The sequence below is a fragment of the Thamnophis elegans genome, chromosome Z (genome assembly GCF_009769535.1).
Source record: "Thamnophis elegans isolate rThaEle1 chromosome Z, rThaEle1.pri, whole genome shotgun sequence".
NCBI classification, from domain to species: Eukaryota; Metazoa; Chordata; class Lepidosauria; order Squamata; family Colubridae; genus Thamnophis; species Thamnophis elegans.
Genome location: NC_045558.1, coordinates 124,866,319 through 124,880,512, shown reverse-complemented (window position 1 = coordinate 124,880,512; position 14,194 = coordinate 124,866,319). Strand labels below are relative to the sequence as shown.

General features: G+C 39.2%; 1 protein-coding gene across 1 annotated transcript; it reads left to right on the top strand.

The window, feature by feature from the left end:
• The first annotated feature begins 3,908 nt into the window (after nt 1-3,908).
• On the top strand, nt 3,909-13,893 carry LOC116521637 (vomeronasal type-2 receptor 26-like). Its single transcript, XM_032236297.1, has 6 exons — nt 3,909-3,957; nt 5,196-5,364; nt 6,918-7,209; nt 10,707-10,934; nt 12,025-12,151; nt 12,971-13,893. Exons 1-6 carry the CDS (start codon nt 3,909-3,911, stop codon nt 13,891-13,893), a joined length of 1,788 nt encoding a protein of 595 aa, XP_032092188.1.
• The last annotated feature ends 301 nt before the right edge of the window (nt 13,894-14,194 follow it).

Here is a 14,194-nt window from a genome sequence, read left to right as displayed (position 1 = left end):
TTAAAGGCAAATTTGCTCTTACTGTGCCCTCTGGGTTCTTAATGTAAGAAACTTCACATGTACACAATAAAAAGGAGAAAAAAATGTGCAGAACTTTTTCTAGATGAAGACTTCTTTGTTCAGAAATAAAGTGCTTGGGTTTTCCAGAACTGATATTGTTTATTGAACAAGATTTTTTTAATATATATTTAGACTTAAACTTAGAATAACTTTATTGTCACTTTAAATGTATGCTAATTGGCATACATTAAAGTAAAATTTCATTCCATACAGCTGTCAAAGGGTCATCTCCTCCAAAATACACTATATAAAGATGATAAATAAATAAGTAAATAAATAAATGAGCATATGCCCATATACCCACATCTAATGCATGACACAGAGAATTAACAGTCTAGTTTGGATTTATAAATGTACAGGGTGAGAAAAACAAATATTGCGAGTCTACCGGACAAATGGCATAGGGAACAAAGCTGTTACAGAATCAGAAGTCCTGCTAGAAATACTTCAAAACCAGAGGGGAACAACAGAAACAGACCATAAAGTGGGTGTGTGGGGTCTTTAACAATGCTTTAAGCACATAGCACTTATAAGCAGTATCCTGAATAAAAGGAAGTGGCCTTCCTATAACCTTCCTGGCTGTCCTTACCATTCTCTATATGGACTTTCTGACTGAGGCATTAACACCAAAGCAAACAGTGATGAAGAGATTGTTTGTTAAAATGATCTCAATCTTCTCTCTGGAAAAAGTGACCAGGACAGAAGGACAAAGATCTGCTCTCCTCATCTGACACAGGAATGCAGGTGTTGGTTTGCTTCACTCAGGATGACATGTGGAGAGACCAACTCAGATTGTTAATTGTCTGCACCCCCAGATCCTTAATGGTGTTGATCACCTTTAGAGCTGCATTCTTGATACTGAGTGTACTATGACAAGGCTGGCTCTTTTTAAAATCTACAATGATTTGTTTGTTTTATTAATATTTAGAATCTAGTTACTTTAATTACAATAAAATGCTGATATGGTTTATAGTCATGTATTTAGGGGGACTTACTAACTCAGTGGTAAAACACATAGCTTATAGATCAGAAGGTCAACAGTTCAGTGGTTTGAATCCCTAGCACTGCATGATGGAGTGAGTTCCCATTACTTGTCCCAGCTTCTGTCTACCTAACAGTTTGAAAGCACGTAAAAAGTGCAAGTAGAAAAATAGGGACCACTTTGGTGGGAAGGTAACAGTGCTCTGAGCACCTCCATACGCCTTCATGACCATGGAGTCTTCAGACAACGCTGGTTCTTTGCCTTAGAAGCAGAGATGAGCACAGCCCCTAGAGCTGGAAACAACTAGCATGCATCTCTTTATCTTTACCTATTTATTGGTACCCTCTTTCCAACACATTTTCTTTCTAATATCATTTTTTAAATTTATGGGACGGGGACCATATTCAAAACTTTGGAAACTGCAAGAGTAATAGCAATAGCACTTAGACTTATATACTGCTTCACAGTGCTTTACAGTCCACTCACAGCAGTTTACAGAATCAGCCTATTGCCCCCAACACTCTGGGTCCTCATTTTACACACCTCAGAAGGATGGAAGGCTGAGTCAACCTTGAGCCTGGTGAGACCCAAACTGCCAAACAGCTAGCAGCCAGTGATCACCAGAGGTAGCCTGCAGTACTGGACTCTAACCACTGCACTACTGCAGCTCTTGAGTGTTATCCTCTGCTATACAAGATGAAAAGTTGAGCCAACCAAATTACTTCTGTACTTGTGGAAAAATTTTTTGCCTAGGTATTGCTTCAGCTTGCAATATTTATGCAATTTTAGGATCATTTTTTTTGCCATCTTATCCCTTATTTTATTTATTTGTTTGTTTATCAAATTTATAAACCCAGCCACCCCATATGGGAGGCAGTCCTCAGTAATACACAACAAAAAAATTAAAACCACAAATAAAAACAACCGATATACAAATATGTAAAAATCATATGAATGGTAAATATAAAAACATAGCTACAAGTTCTAGGCGAAGAGGGAAGAAAAACAGCCATCCCAGCAATAGAGTCATCTAAACACATCTCCCATTCCCTGGGAGCCCCAGGTTTGATAATATAACCAGTTATAGAGGGCCTTCAGGAATAAAACAGGATGGCTCATCTAATTTTAAGGACAAAGAATGTTCCATAAGCAGGGAAACACAAACAGAGAAGTTCAATTGCATGGAAACCACTGAGTGCATGTCCTTATATGACAGTCCCTACAGGATGTATTCTCTGGCAAATCTAATGAGGTAACCTGATATAATCAGGGAGACGCACTCCATAAAATAGCCTGGCCTCGCCTCATCAAGGGCTTTATACATCAAAACCAGCACCTTGAATTGAACTGGTAAACAATGCAGCTCACAGAGCAGAAGGATGCAGCGCAGCGGCATGCACTTTGAAGACAGTGTTGTGTGCGCGCCTTCACAATTCAGTGCAGCCACTCCATCCCGTTAAACCGCCTCACGGTTAAAGAAATGGAAACCCCGACTTGGGTTTAATGAAGGCGGCACTCTGCACACACCCAGAGGATCTCCCCACTTTTACAACCAACCAAAGTGGCACGCTGGAGCGGGAGCGGCAAGTGGGCTCGTCATCACATGACGGCTTTATCTTTTGCCGCCCGTCAGTCCCTTTAAACCCTCTTTTTGCCATGCAAGTTGGGAGGAGACGGACGGAGGGAGGCTGGAAGGCAGCGAGGTGCCCCTTGTGCCGCTGCTTCTCAGAGTGGTGTGTGTGGCTTGCTCACCCGAGTCTCTCCAGCTGTGCTTCCGCCCTGACTCAGAGGCCACTGAGGGAGGAGGATCGAGCCAGGAAGCCCCCACCCTACTGTCCATGCCTCTCCAAGCCAGGTAAGAAGCGCTGCACCCTGCTCCTCACCGGCCCCTCGTTTACTCTTTAACCAAACTGCCTTTGGGTCTGGCTCTTCTTTCCCCGCTTTTGCTTTGACCTCCTTTTTGCAAAGGGGGAAATGTGTGGTCGGGGGTGCACTTGTAGGAGTGGACTACCTAGCCCTGGGTTTCCCCTTCTTTCTCCCCTTCTTTTGCTCCCCCTGCAAAAGCCGCCTCTGAAGCCCTGACGCGAGCGGCTGGCGCTGGCAGACATAGGACGGCTTTTGCCCGCTTGCCTCACTGCCATGAACCTCACCGCACATCACTGCATCTGGTATACTCTGGGCCCATAACCAGTGTTAGGTAGCTCCCCGCAAGTGCATTCAGAGAAGCGTTGTGAGAGTTGTGTTGGAGAACACACAAACCAGCATACAGAGACACTGCAGTTTAAATAGGCTTTTACTTTTGTGGAAATAGTGGTATCAGAGTCCATCAAACAGTCCAAGTCATACACGGATAAGACAGTCAGTCATCAATGTCTTTCAGTTAAGGCATAATCCAAATAACATAGTCCATACACATACAAACAGTCTGGTACCCAAAGTTTGCTAGCAGTTGCAAAACTTACAATAGCTCACGGTACTTTCTAATAGCCAGCTTCCAAAACACTCAGATCAGATCAGCCCAGCATCTAACAAACAGAGAGCTAACATTGTGGCTCCCTCTTATGGCCGATTGAGAAAAACAAGAACCAATCACATTTTACAGTATGATTTAAAGAAACAGGTACAGCATTGCTATATGATTTATATATTGCCAAGCCAACCGTTAGATTATATTCCTAACACCCACCAAGCCATGCGCACAGAACCAGTAGTAAAATAATCCCACCACTGATAAAGGAGTATCAAAACCTAATAGGCCCAGTTTGTTCACCAAATGCTGAGGAATGATTGTGTTGAGTGCTGAGCTAAAACCAACATACAGCATTCGCACATGAGTATTCTTCTCCTCCAGGTGCACCAAGCTAACATGAAGCACAGACAAAAGTGCATTGTCTATAGAGCGATCCTTCTGATAGGCAAGTTGTAATGAGTCAAAAGGAATGAAACCATATACCATATTTTTCAGAATATAAGATGCACCTTTTTCCCTCAAAATAGAGGCTGAAAATCTGGGTGTGTCTTATACACTGAATACAGCATTTTTGCCTCTCGAAACTCTGCCCCTTCACCAAAATTGCCATACAGAGCTTGTACAAGGCTTTCAAAGAGCTCCTGGAGGCTGGGGAAGGCAGAAATGTGTGAAAAACAGGCAGTTTTTCCTCAATTTTGCTTCCTAAAGGCTATCCATGTCTTTTTTTTTTTAACAAAAAACAGGCCTGTTTTCATGAAAAATGGGCCAATTTTTGCTCGTTAATGCCCCCCGGAGCACTCTACAAGCCTCCTTATGGGCTATTCATGCCCTTATTTTTTTAAAAAAAATGATCCCGTTTTTGTAAAATGTGGGCCGTTTTTGGAAGGTTTGCAGTGCAAAAACTTTTTTTATTTGCCTCTTCAAAGCCTTGGTGTGTCTTATATTCCGGTGTGTCTTATACTCCAAAAAATATAGTAATCCATTACCAAACTCTCAAATGTTTAATGATAAGAGAAGTGAGTGTGACTGGATCTTAATCATGAAAGCAAGTGATTATAGTTATGGAGGGGGCACTGGTACAATATGTACCATGTCTTAAAACATGTCAGCAAAGTGCAGGGGCAGAAAAGATATGCATTTAACTGAATCAGGAGATTGTGAGATGAGAAGGGAGAATTTATCTGGCTACTAATCAATCACTTGTTCTTTTAATCAGCATTGCTTTCCTTGGATTGAGAAAGCAAGACTCAAAATCTGTTATGATCCCAAGATCAGTTCTTTCTCCCCTGATGAGGAGCTGTCAAGAGATGGGTCACATAATTTCTCCAACTGGAAACATATTTGAATAGCTTTGGGAAAGGGAATTGCCTACCTACCTAAAGTAAATAAACTTGTTTTTTGGGCATGCACAGAACCTAGGGGGACGGTGCAGTTTAAGTTTACCATTAGCAACAACTCCATGAGGCTCAGTAGGTAGCATTATGCATCAATCAGATGATAATTATTGTAATCTACAACTTTAGATATGCATAAAACCAATAGAGAGTCTATTTTATTGTCCCAGGCAAAGTGTGGTGAAAAAGATGTGGCTGCACTCCTATGAATGGAGCCAAATTACTTTGGCATTCAAAGAGACTCACATACTTTGCCATGGGTTTCTACTCTCTTTTTTTGTCCTCCAAGCTTCTTTCAGCAAGACTTTTAACCCCATTTGCAGTAAGAAACTACATTTTCTGCCTAGTTTCCCCGCTCACTTCAGAGATGTAGTCATTGGAGAATTTGTGTCTACTGTATATTCTGAATTGCCTTTACAGCACTTTATGGACTTTCCAGAAGGATCTTTGAGAGGAAGGCAAGTACTCCTTTGAAAGAAAATGTTTTGCCCTTCAAGGGTTGTTTTTTTTTTAAGGGGATTGTATTCAAGATATAAGGGACACAGAGGCTCAGTGACTAAGACACTGAGCTTGTCAATCAGAAAGTTCAGCAGTTCTCCAGTTCAAATCCCTAATGCTTTGTAGCGGAGTGAGCTCCCATTACTTGTCCCAGCTTCTGCCAACTTAGCAGTTTGAAAGCATGTAAAAGTGCAAGAAGAAAAATAGGAACTACCTTTGGTAGAAAGGTAACAGCGTTCTGTGCACCTTCAGCATTTAGTCATGCCGGCCACATGACCATTGAGATGTCTTCGGATTCCTTGGCTTAGAAACGGACATGAGCATCACCCAACTAGAGTCGGGAATGACTAGCACATATGTACGAGGGGAACCATTACTTTTACTATTCAAGATATTCTGATTATACTTTTGATGAGAATTAAAGCTGGTTTAAGAATGGTTTTTATTTATTCATTTGTCTTGGTTAATGATGTTTCAGGTGCTGGAATATAGCTGGAATGTAGCCTTTTAGACCTGGTTTTGTGTCTGTTGTTATTCATGAATTAATCTCTTCGTGAAAATATTTGGTTTTAATTACATTGTTCCTCTATTTTTTTATTTAGTATACAAAAAGAAAAAGAAACCACATCAAAACTATTCAGCATGAATATTTTAATAAAAGTTGTAAGTCCTCTACATCTATGATTCCCATACTATATAATGACACTGTTCGTATTTTTTCACTTATTCCTTATTTGCAAACACTTCTAATACCAAGACTTTTATTTTATAACTATTGTAGTTACCTGAGGTTTCTACTTATCATGCAGTGAGTCTCCTTGGTACTTTAAGACACACAAAGAAGGGACAGATTTAAATATATGAATGTGTAAAAATGATATATCTTAAGCAGGGATTGGTTGATGCTGGCATTGCTGCCAGTTCACTTTGCACATGCTTCATACACTGTCGGCTGTAAATTGTTCTGTGCATGCAGAGAGCATGAAAACATGACTAAAAACAAGCCGGCAGGGGCAACCAGGAACCGATTCAGGGGCATGGCCAGCAAGCTGTCCTTACCAGTTTTGCAAGTATATCTTAAGTATTTGGATTGTCATTAATTGATGGCACAATCCATCAGCTTCTGCCCTCCAGTTGCATTGTTGCCCTACATGAAACAATCCTTGCAATTGCATTAAACTTCTGTTTTAAACTTCTAAAAATGTGATGCACAAATGCTGTCAGATCCTCAAGTGAGTTTCAAACCCTCCAATTCAATTCTTCATTCCACTGCAACTGCCATAAATGTGAATCAGTTGCCAGGCACCCAAATATAAATCACATGACCAAGTGGATGTGGTTATTGTTCTAAGTTGTATGGATGGTCATAAATAACTTTTTTCAGTGCCGTTGTAACTTTGTATGGTCTGTTGTAACTGAGGACTTCCTATACTCATTCAAGCAGACAAATACATCATTTTAGGTGTGGAGAAAAACAGTAATATTGTAGAACTAAATGAAATTCTTCTTGCAGGCCATTGCCTAAAAACTTACAGCATGTCCTAGCCTTCAATTTTGCCATTCAGGAAATCAACATGAATGAGGATTTGTTACCCAACATCACCTTGGTCTCCAAGGTACATGAGAATGGTTTTCAGGCAAAGAAAGCCTCTGAGAACCTTTTGGATTTCCTCTTTCTTGAAAGCTACTGCCCCTTGAATTACAGAAACGGAAAGGACCAAGACATTATGGCTGTCATTGGTGATCTTCCTTCCCAGAACACCATCCAGATAGCCAACATCTTAAATGCCTACAAAATTCCACAGGTAAGGATCTGGGCTCACATAAATACTCAAGCAGGAAGAGGAAAAGGTGGTAGTTTAAAAAAACTATAGGAGGACCAAAATTGGGGGTAAACTCTCAAAAGCAGATCAAGGTTTTATTTGTTTATTTTGTCAGAGAAATGCAATGCATCAATTACTATTGCAACAGGAGTAATTCTTAATAAACACAAATATTACATTTGGTATGTAAGAAATGGTGTAACTATCCTTCTTGCTATCTTGATTCTCCTCCTCCTCCTCCTCCTTCTCAGTCTCAAGCTTAGCCATTATTAACTGATATGGTAGCAATGTGTCTGATATTGTCTTTCCATCTTCTGTGCATGCCTCTTGTTATTTGACTTTCTCCTCTTGTTCTTTATGCCATAACAACTTTAAATATATTGATCAGTAAAGTAATAGATATGTTGCCCTTATACTGTACAGAAAAAGTTATTTGAGTGCCAAGATGGGAAATTAATACTGTCCAATCCTTAATGAATAAGCCTCCTTTTTTTACCCATTCCTATCTGCTGTCTATTTCTGCTTAGCACAATCAAAAACTGAGATGACTTGGTCTAAAAAGTGATGAATGGAAAAGTAATGAAGGTCTTATAGCAAAAGCTATAAGGAAAGACTTGTTGTTCCCAGATTTAAAATTTAACATCAGGATTTTTGATTGAAATAACGTCCAAAAGAAATGTACTTACTTCCTTCTTGTTGACATATCTGCAAAAACAGTACATTGTCTAAAAGCACATCATTATTATTCCCACTCTGCAGCTCAGTTTTGGCACTTTTGACCTGGCATTGAGTGATAAACAGCAATTCCCTTCTTTCTTTTGGATGACTCCAAATGAAAACCTCCAGTATGCTGGGATTATTCAGCTCTTGAAATATTTTGGATGGAATTGGATTGACCTTCTCATTCCAGAAGATGCCACTGGAGAGAGATTTGTCAGAATTCTGAGACCGAAATTCATCCAGAGTGACATTTGCATTTCTTTAATTCAGTTTGTTCCAAGAGTGACCACTTATAACCCCAGTGTCTTACGGAAGAGTAATCTAAGTAACATAGGACGTCTCCTGTGGTATAGTCAAACCAATGTAATACTTGTTTATGGGGACATGGAATCTATAGAAGGTATACGAATAATTCTTGAAAGCTTAGAAATTGGTAGAAGGTGTCCAATAGAGAGGGTTTGGATCATAAGTGCTCTCTGGGATGTCACTTCAGTCTTTGACTCAAAGAAATTCACCACATTCTCCTTCAATGGCAGCTTGTCTTTTGCCCTACACACAAATAGGGTTCCAGGCTTTCAAGAGTACCTGGAGAACTTAAATCCATATCACTCTAAAGTCCCTTTACTACCTATGTTCTGGAGTGCCGCATTTATCTGTTCATTTCCAATAGACAGTATACTTGCACCAGGCCAAAGAAAATGCACTGGGAAAGAGGATTTGGGGAGTCTCCCTGGAACTGCCTTTGAAATGGAGATGTCTGGCCAGAGCTACAGTATTTACAATGCTGTGTATGCTGTAGCACATGGTCTCCATGCTATATATTCATCCAGAGCCAAGCAGAAGACAAGAGGCAATGAAGAGAAGTGGAATTTTCTGAAAGTCCAACCTTGGCAGGTGAGTTATGTTGCCTTTCAATGGGAACCTAGCCATAATAATATAGTTATTTTAATGTTTACACAATTCACTAAGTAAACTTTTATGAATGAAGACAAATATACATGTCCCAGGATAATGATGAGAGATTGAATCTGGGTCGGTCAATGGGACCAGAGATTTACTCATCCGAGCTTCCAGATTCATGCTGGAGACTCTCTTCAGGATATTTCTCTCTACTATAATGCATGCTTTGGGCTGTTTATTTTATATTTTTTTGAATATTTTTTTTATAATTTTAACAATTTAAATATAAAAATTCAATATCTATATAAAAAGTGTGTTTGCAGATTCATTCCTTGATTATCTTTTCTAGAATCTTTCCAGATATTGAGGTCAGGCTGATAGATCTGTAGTTTACTGGATTTATTTTTTATTCCTTTTTTGAAGATGGGAACTACATCAGCTATTTTCCAGTTCTCTGGTAGTTCCCCACTACTCCAGGACATTCGAAAGATATAGTTCAGTGAGATCATGTCTGCCAGTTCCTTCAGAATCTTGGGATTTAATCCATCTGGTTCTGATTATTTGAATTCATGTAGGGTGGACATGTGCTCTCTTACCATTTTCTTGACTATTTTAATTTCTATTCCTGATATGTTTTTCATGGTTCTGGTTTTTTTTTTTCAGAGTGAGAAGAAATTTATTATCAGCTTATTCAATATATGCCTAATATCTCAGTTAATTCATTTTTAGTGTATCTTTTTAACAAATTTGTTTCCGAGTTTAAAATATTTTATTTCCTTTTTCATAACACACACTCACATGTATATTATACATAGCCCATATCATATAGTATTAAGTAATAATTACATCAGTTCCTCTTGTCAACAATGCCCCAAAAAATAAAAACCCATTATAGGTCTTCTGCTCTCCATACACCTCTTTCTTCTACCACCCTCCAATTTTCTATCTTCCCTCCATCATCCTTTCCTACTTTACTTCCCCTCCCTTTCTATTGCTCCTCTCTCTACAATCCACTCCTCCTTATCCTTTTCATCTTCCTCCCTTATCCTCTCTCCTATCCTTTTCTGCCCATCCTTCTTCTTTCCCACTCCTCCTCTCCTTGGTGTATTTCCGCTACATGTCAATATACTTAGCTTATCCTATTTTTAAAGAAAAAAATAGTAATAGTAATAAAAATATAAGATAAAGAAAGAAAAAAAAGGAAACAGTATACATGTGGTGTCAAATTACATTGAGATCTAACACATCTCGTCTAATCTGATATATAACCCTTGTGATATCCTTATATATAACGGGCTTGCCACAAAGAAGAGGGAGTCAAGCACTTGAAGGCAGGACAAGAAGCAATGGATGGAAAATAATCAAATAGAAAACCAACCTAGAACTAAGGAGAAATTTCTTGATAGTTAGAACAATTAATCAGCGGAATGATTTGCTTCCAGAAGTTGTGGGTGTGCTAATACTGGAGGTTTTTAAGAAGAGATTGGATAACTATTTTTCTGAAATGGTACAAGGTTTCCCGGTGGAGCAGGGAGTTGGACAAGAAGAGATGAAAATATCCAAGTTCCCTTCCAAGTCTTTTATTCTATTATTCTGTAATATTTCTTAGCAATTGTTTTTATCCATCATAAAGTACAAATAAGCAATATATATACAAAAATATCTATTAGTAATACTTAAAACATAAAAATATGAATATAGTCCTGCAAAACAGAATTATGCCGTTGGAACATTAAAAAATACTATCAACTCAAATGTTTGATTGTTTATTAAAAACTGGTTGGGCAGCATTTCATAAATCCCATATTGTATTGCCTGCTATGGACACCAATTTCTCACTTGTCTCTCTTATCTTTTAGCTTCGTTTATTTCTGAAAAACCTCCATTTCAACAATAGTGTTGGGGAAGAAATAGCTTTCAATGAGAATGGAAACCTGGCAGCAGCATATGATATCATCAACTTGATTACTTTCCCCAACAGATCCTTTCAGAAGGTCCAAGTTGGACATATTGAACCTCAGAGTTCTCAAAAGGAAGACTTCGCCATAAATACAACTGTCATTGTATGGAACCCCATATTTACGCAGGTGAGTTAAACAAACGAAATAAAACATGGGGATATTTTCTCAAATATCTAGAATTTTAAACCGGTAATCTTAGATTAGTTCCAAGATCATTTGATATCTTCTTAATGTTGTTAGAACACTCTTGTATTCTGGAAAAATGTACATTACACTTTCAGATTGTAGGGAAAGGGAGTTCAGATCACTGGGGTTTTGGACCCTTTGAGTTCAGGGGCTTCTTGAGAGCTTAGTGAAGTGGAAGATTCATCTTTTCAAAGGTAACACCGAATGGATGATTTACCTTTCTCCTTTAAAAAATATATCAAAAATTACACTTACATTAATAGAAACAGAAAGGTGTGTGTGTGTGTGTGTTTGTGTGTGTGTGTGTGTGTGTGTGTGTGTGTGTAAGATAAATAGATGATTGATTGATAGATAAATTACAGATAGACAGATAGATAGATGGATGGATGGATGGAGAGATGGAGAGATAGATGGAGTGATGGAGGGATGGATGATTGATATATAGAAGATGAATAGATAGACAGACAGGCAGGCAGACAGACTTTCCTACTGATGAGTTTATCTGACTTTGTAGTCAAAGTTTGAATCAGCTGAATCAATGAAAATTGGGATACGACCCTTGAGTGGCAACATAACAAAGGAATAATAGGAAAAGGATACTAAATGCTAAACAGGAATATTTTTGCTGTCAGCTCAGCAGTTTCAACACTCTTTCCCATACATCACAAATTTATTTTGGATTTTCTTATTACTATTCAAATTTAAAACAGCTCATTAAGGTCATGAGAAACATACTCTTTAATGGTCCTCTTTAGGACATCTCAAGTTGCTTTATGTAATGTGAAGAGGTGTCCGGATTTGGATTTGTCTTCAAATTTTCAATAGCAGTTCAAAGACATTTCAGATTTTAACTGCTCCTCTGACTGAGTCTAGCAATTGGTCCTAGGAATTCCAAATTTTGCATTATTAGAAATTACAAGAAACTGTGGTGGGCGGGGTTGGATTTATTTAAAGACCGTGACTGCTGACTGATTGATTCAAAACTTGATTCTAATCCATTTTAATGTCTTCCTCTGGCCATTCTCATTAGACACCACCTTCTGCCACCTGTGTAGAAAGCTGCCATCCTGGGTACCGGAAATTGATTGAGGAGGGAAAACAGGTTTGCTGCTATGACTGTGTCAAGTGTTCAGAGGGAAGCATTTCCACCATGATTGGTAAGAAAAAAAAGATCTGTGTTTCTTTAAAAATACATTTTGTTCTAACCAAGTTTGGGTTCTTGAATATACCATATTTTCCAGAGCATAATACACACCATTTCCCCCCAAAAAAGTGCGTGAAAATCTGGGTGCATCTTATACTGTGAATACAGGGTTTTTGGCCTCCAGAAACCCCACGCCCCCTTCACAAAAATGGATGTGCAGAAGGTTTGGGAGGCTTGAAAAATGCTCCTGGGGACTGGGGAGGGCAAACAGGAGGGAAATGTGGACTGGTCTTTGCTCATCCCCCCCCCCCACCGGGCCTCAGGAGCACTCTGCAAGCCTCCTAAAAGCTATGCATGCTCTTTTTTTGGCAAAAAAGGGTCATTTTTTCTTGTTCCCCCCCCCCAAAAAAAATGCAGCCCCAGGCAATCCTCTCAAACTCTCAGCATGCCTTATTTTTTCACAAAAAATGAGGTGTGCAGTGGTTTGGGAGGTCTGCATAATGCAATATTTTTTTTAGTTCACCTCTTCAAAATCGTATACTCCCAAAAATACGGTGGTTTTAAAGAAAAGCATGGATTGATTGGGATCTCGCACCAGCCTTGTTCTCTTTCTTCTTTTTTTAAATAAAAACATTTCTTTATTTAATTGTGTAATCTCTTGATCAGGAAACGTACTGTATTGAATACAAAATAAACTTTAAAAGGACTTTCTTAAAGCAAAACATTTAAGAGGTTTATTGTCTCCCCAAACACCTTCAGGATGGAATAATTTTTAAGAACTTAATTCTATTTAATGTGTAGACTTTTTAGAGAGTTTATTTATGGTTTTCAGATTCCAACCAATGTGAGAGGTGTCCCACAGAGCAATATCCAAATGAGAAACACCATCAATGTATTCCCAAAATTATTACCTACTTATCCTACAAAGAAGTCCTGGGAGAAGTCCTGACTGGCTTTGCTGTTTCTTTTGCTGTCATCACAATTGTGGTGATGGGGACATTCATCTTCCACCAGAACACTCCCATCGTCAAAGCCAACAATTGGGATATCACCTGCACCCTGCTTGTCTCGCTCCTGCTGTGTTTTCTTTGCTCCTTCCTCTTCCTCGGATGTCCAGGGAAAGTCACATGTCTGCTCCGGCAAGCAGTCTTTGGAGTTGTCTTCTCCATTGCAGTGTCTTGTGTGTTAGCCAAAACCATCACTGTGGTTCTGGCCTTCATGGCCACAAAGCCAGGGAACCGCATGAGGTGGTGGGTGGGGAAAAGGCTGTCCATCTCAGTCATTGTTTTTTGCTCCCTTATTCAAACAAGCATCTGTGCTGTCTGGTGGACCATTTCTCCTCCTTTCCCAGAGTTGGACATGCATTCCCAGCTGGATGAGATCTTAGTGCAATGCAACGAAGGCTCGGAGATCATGTTTTACCTTGTGCTGGGCTACATGTGGCTTCTGGCACTCATCAGCTTCACAGTGGCCTTCTTTGCCCGGAAGTTGCCCGACACTTTCAATGAAGCCAAGCTCATCACCTTCAGCATGCTGGTTTTCTGCAGTGTTTGGGTGTCCTTTGTGCCTACGTACTTGAGCACCAAGGGGAAATCCATGGTGGCTGTGGAAGTCTTCTCTATCTTGGCTTCAAGTGGTGGTTTACTAGGTTGCATTTTCCTGCCCAAGTGCTATATTATCATACTGAGGCCAGAGCTGAATACGAGAGAGCAGCTAGTTAGGAAAAAGAATGGTGTGATTTCAAGAGCAACATAAATGATGGCTGAATTCTATGATGCTATAAAAAAGAACATGACAATAATCGGCCAAAGAATTTCATTCAGGAATAGTTGTCTTCTCCCATTTTTTAATAGCAATAACATTTATACTGCCCCATAGTGCATTATAGCATTGTCTGGGTGGTTTACTATGTGAGCATTACTTGACTTAGAATAACTTTATTGTCACTTTAAATGAACACTAATCGGCATACATTAAAATGAAATTTCATTGCATGCAGCTCTCAAAGTGTAATCTCCTCCAAAATACACTACATAAACATGATAAATAAGTATTG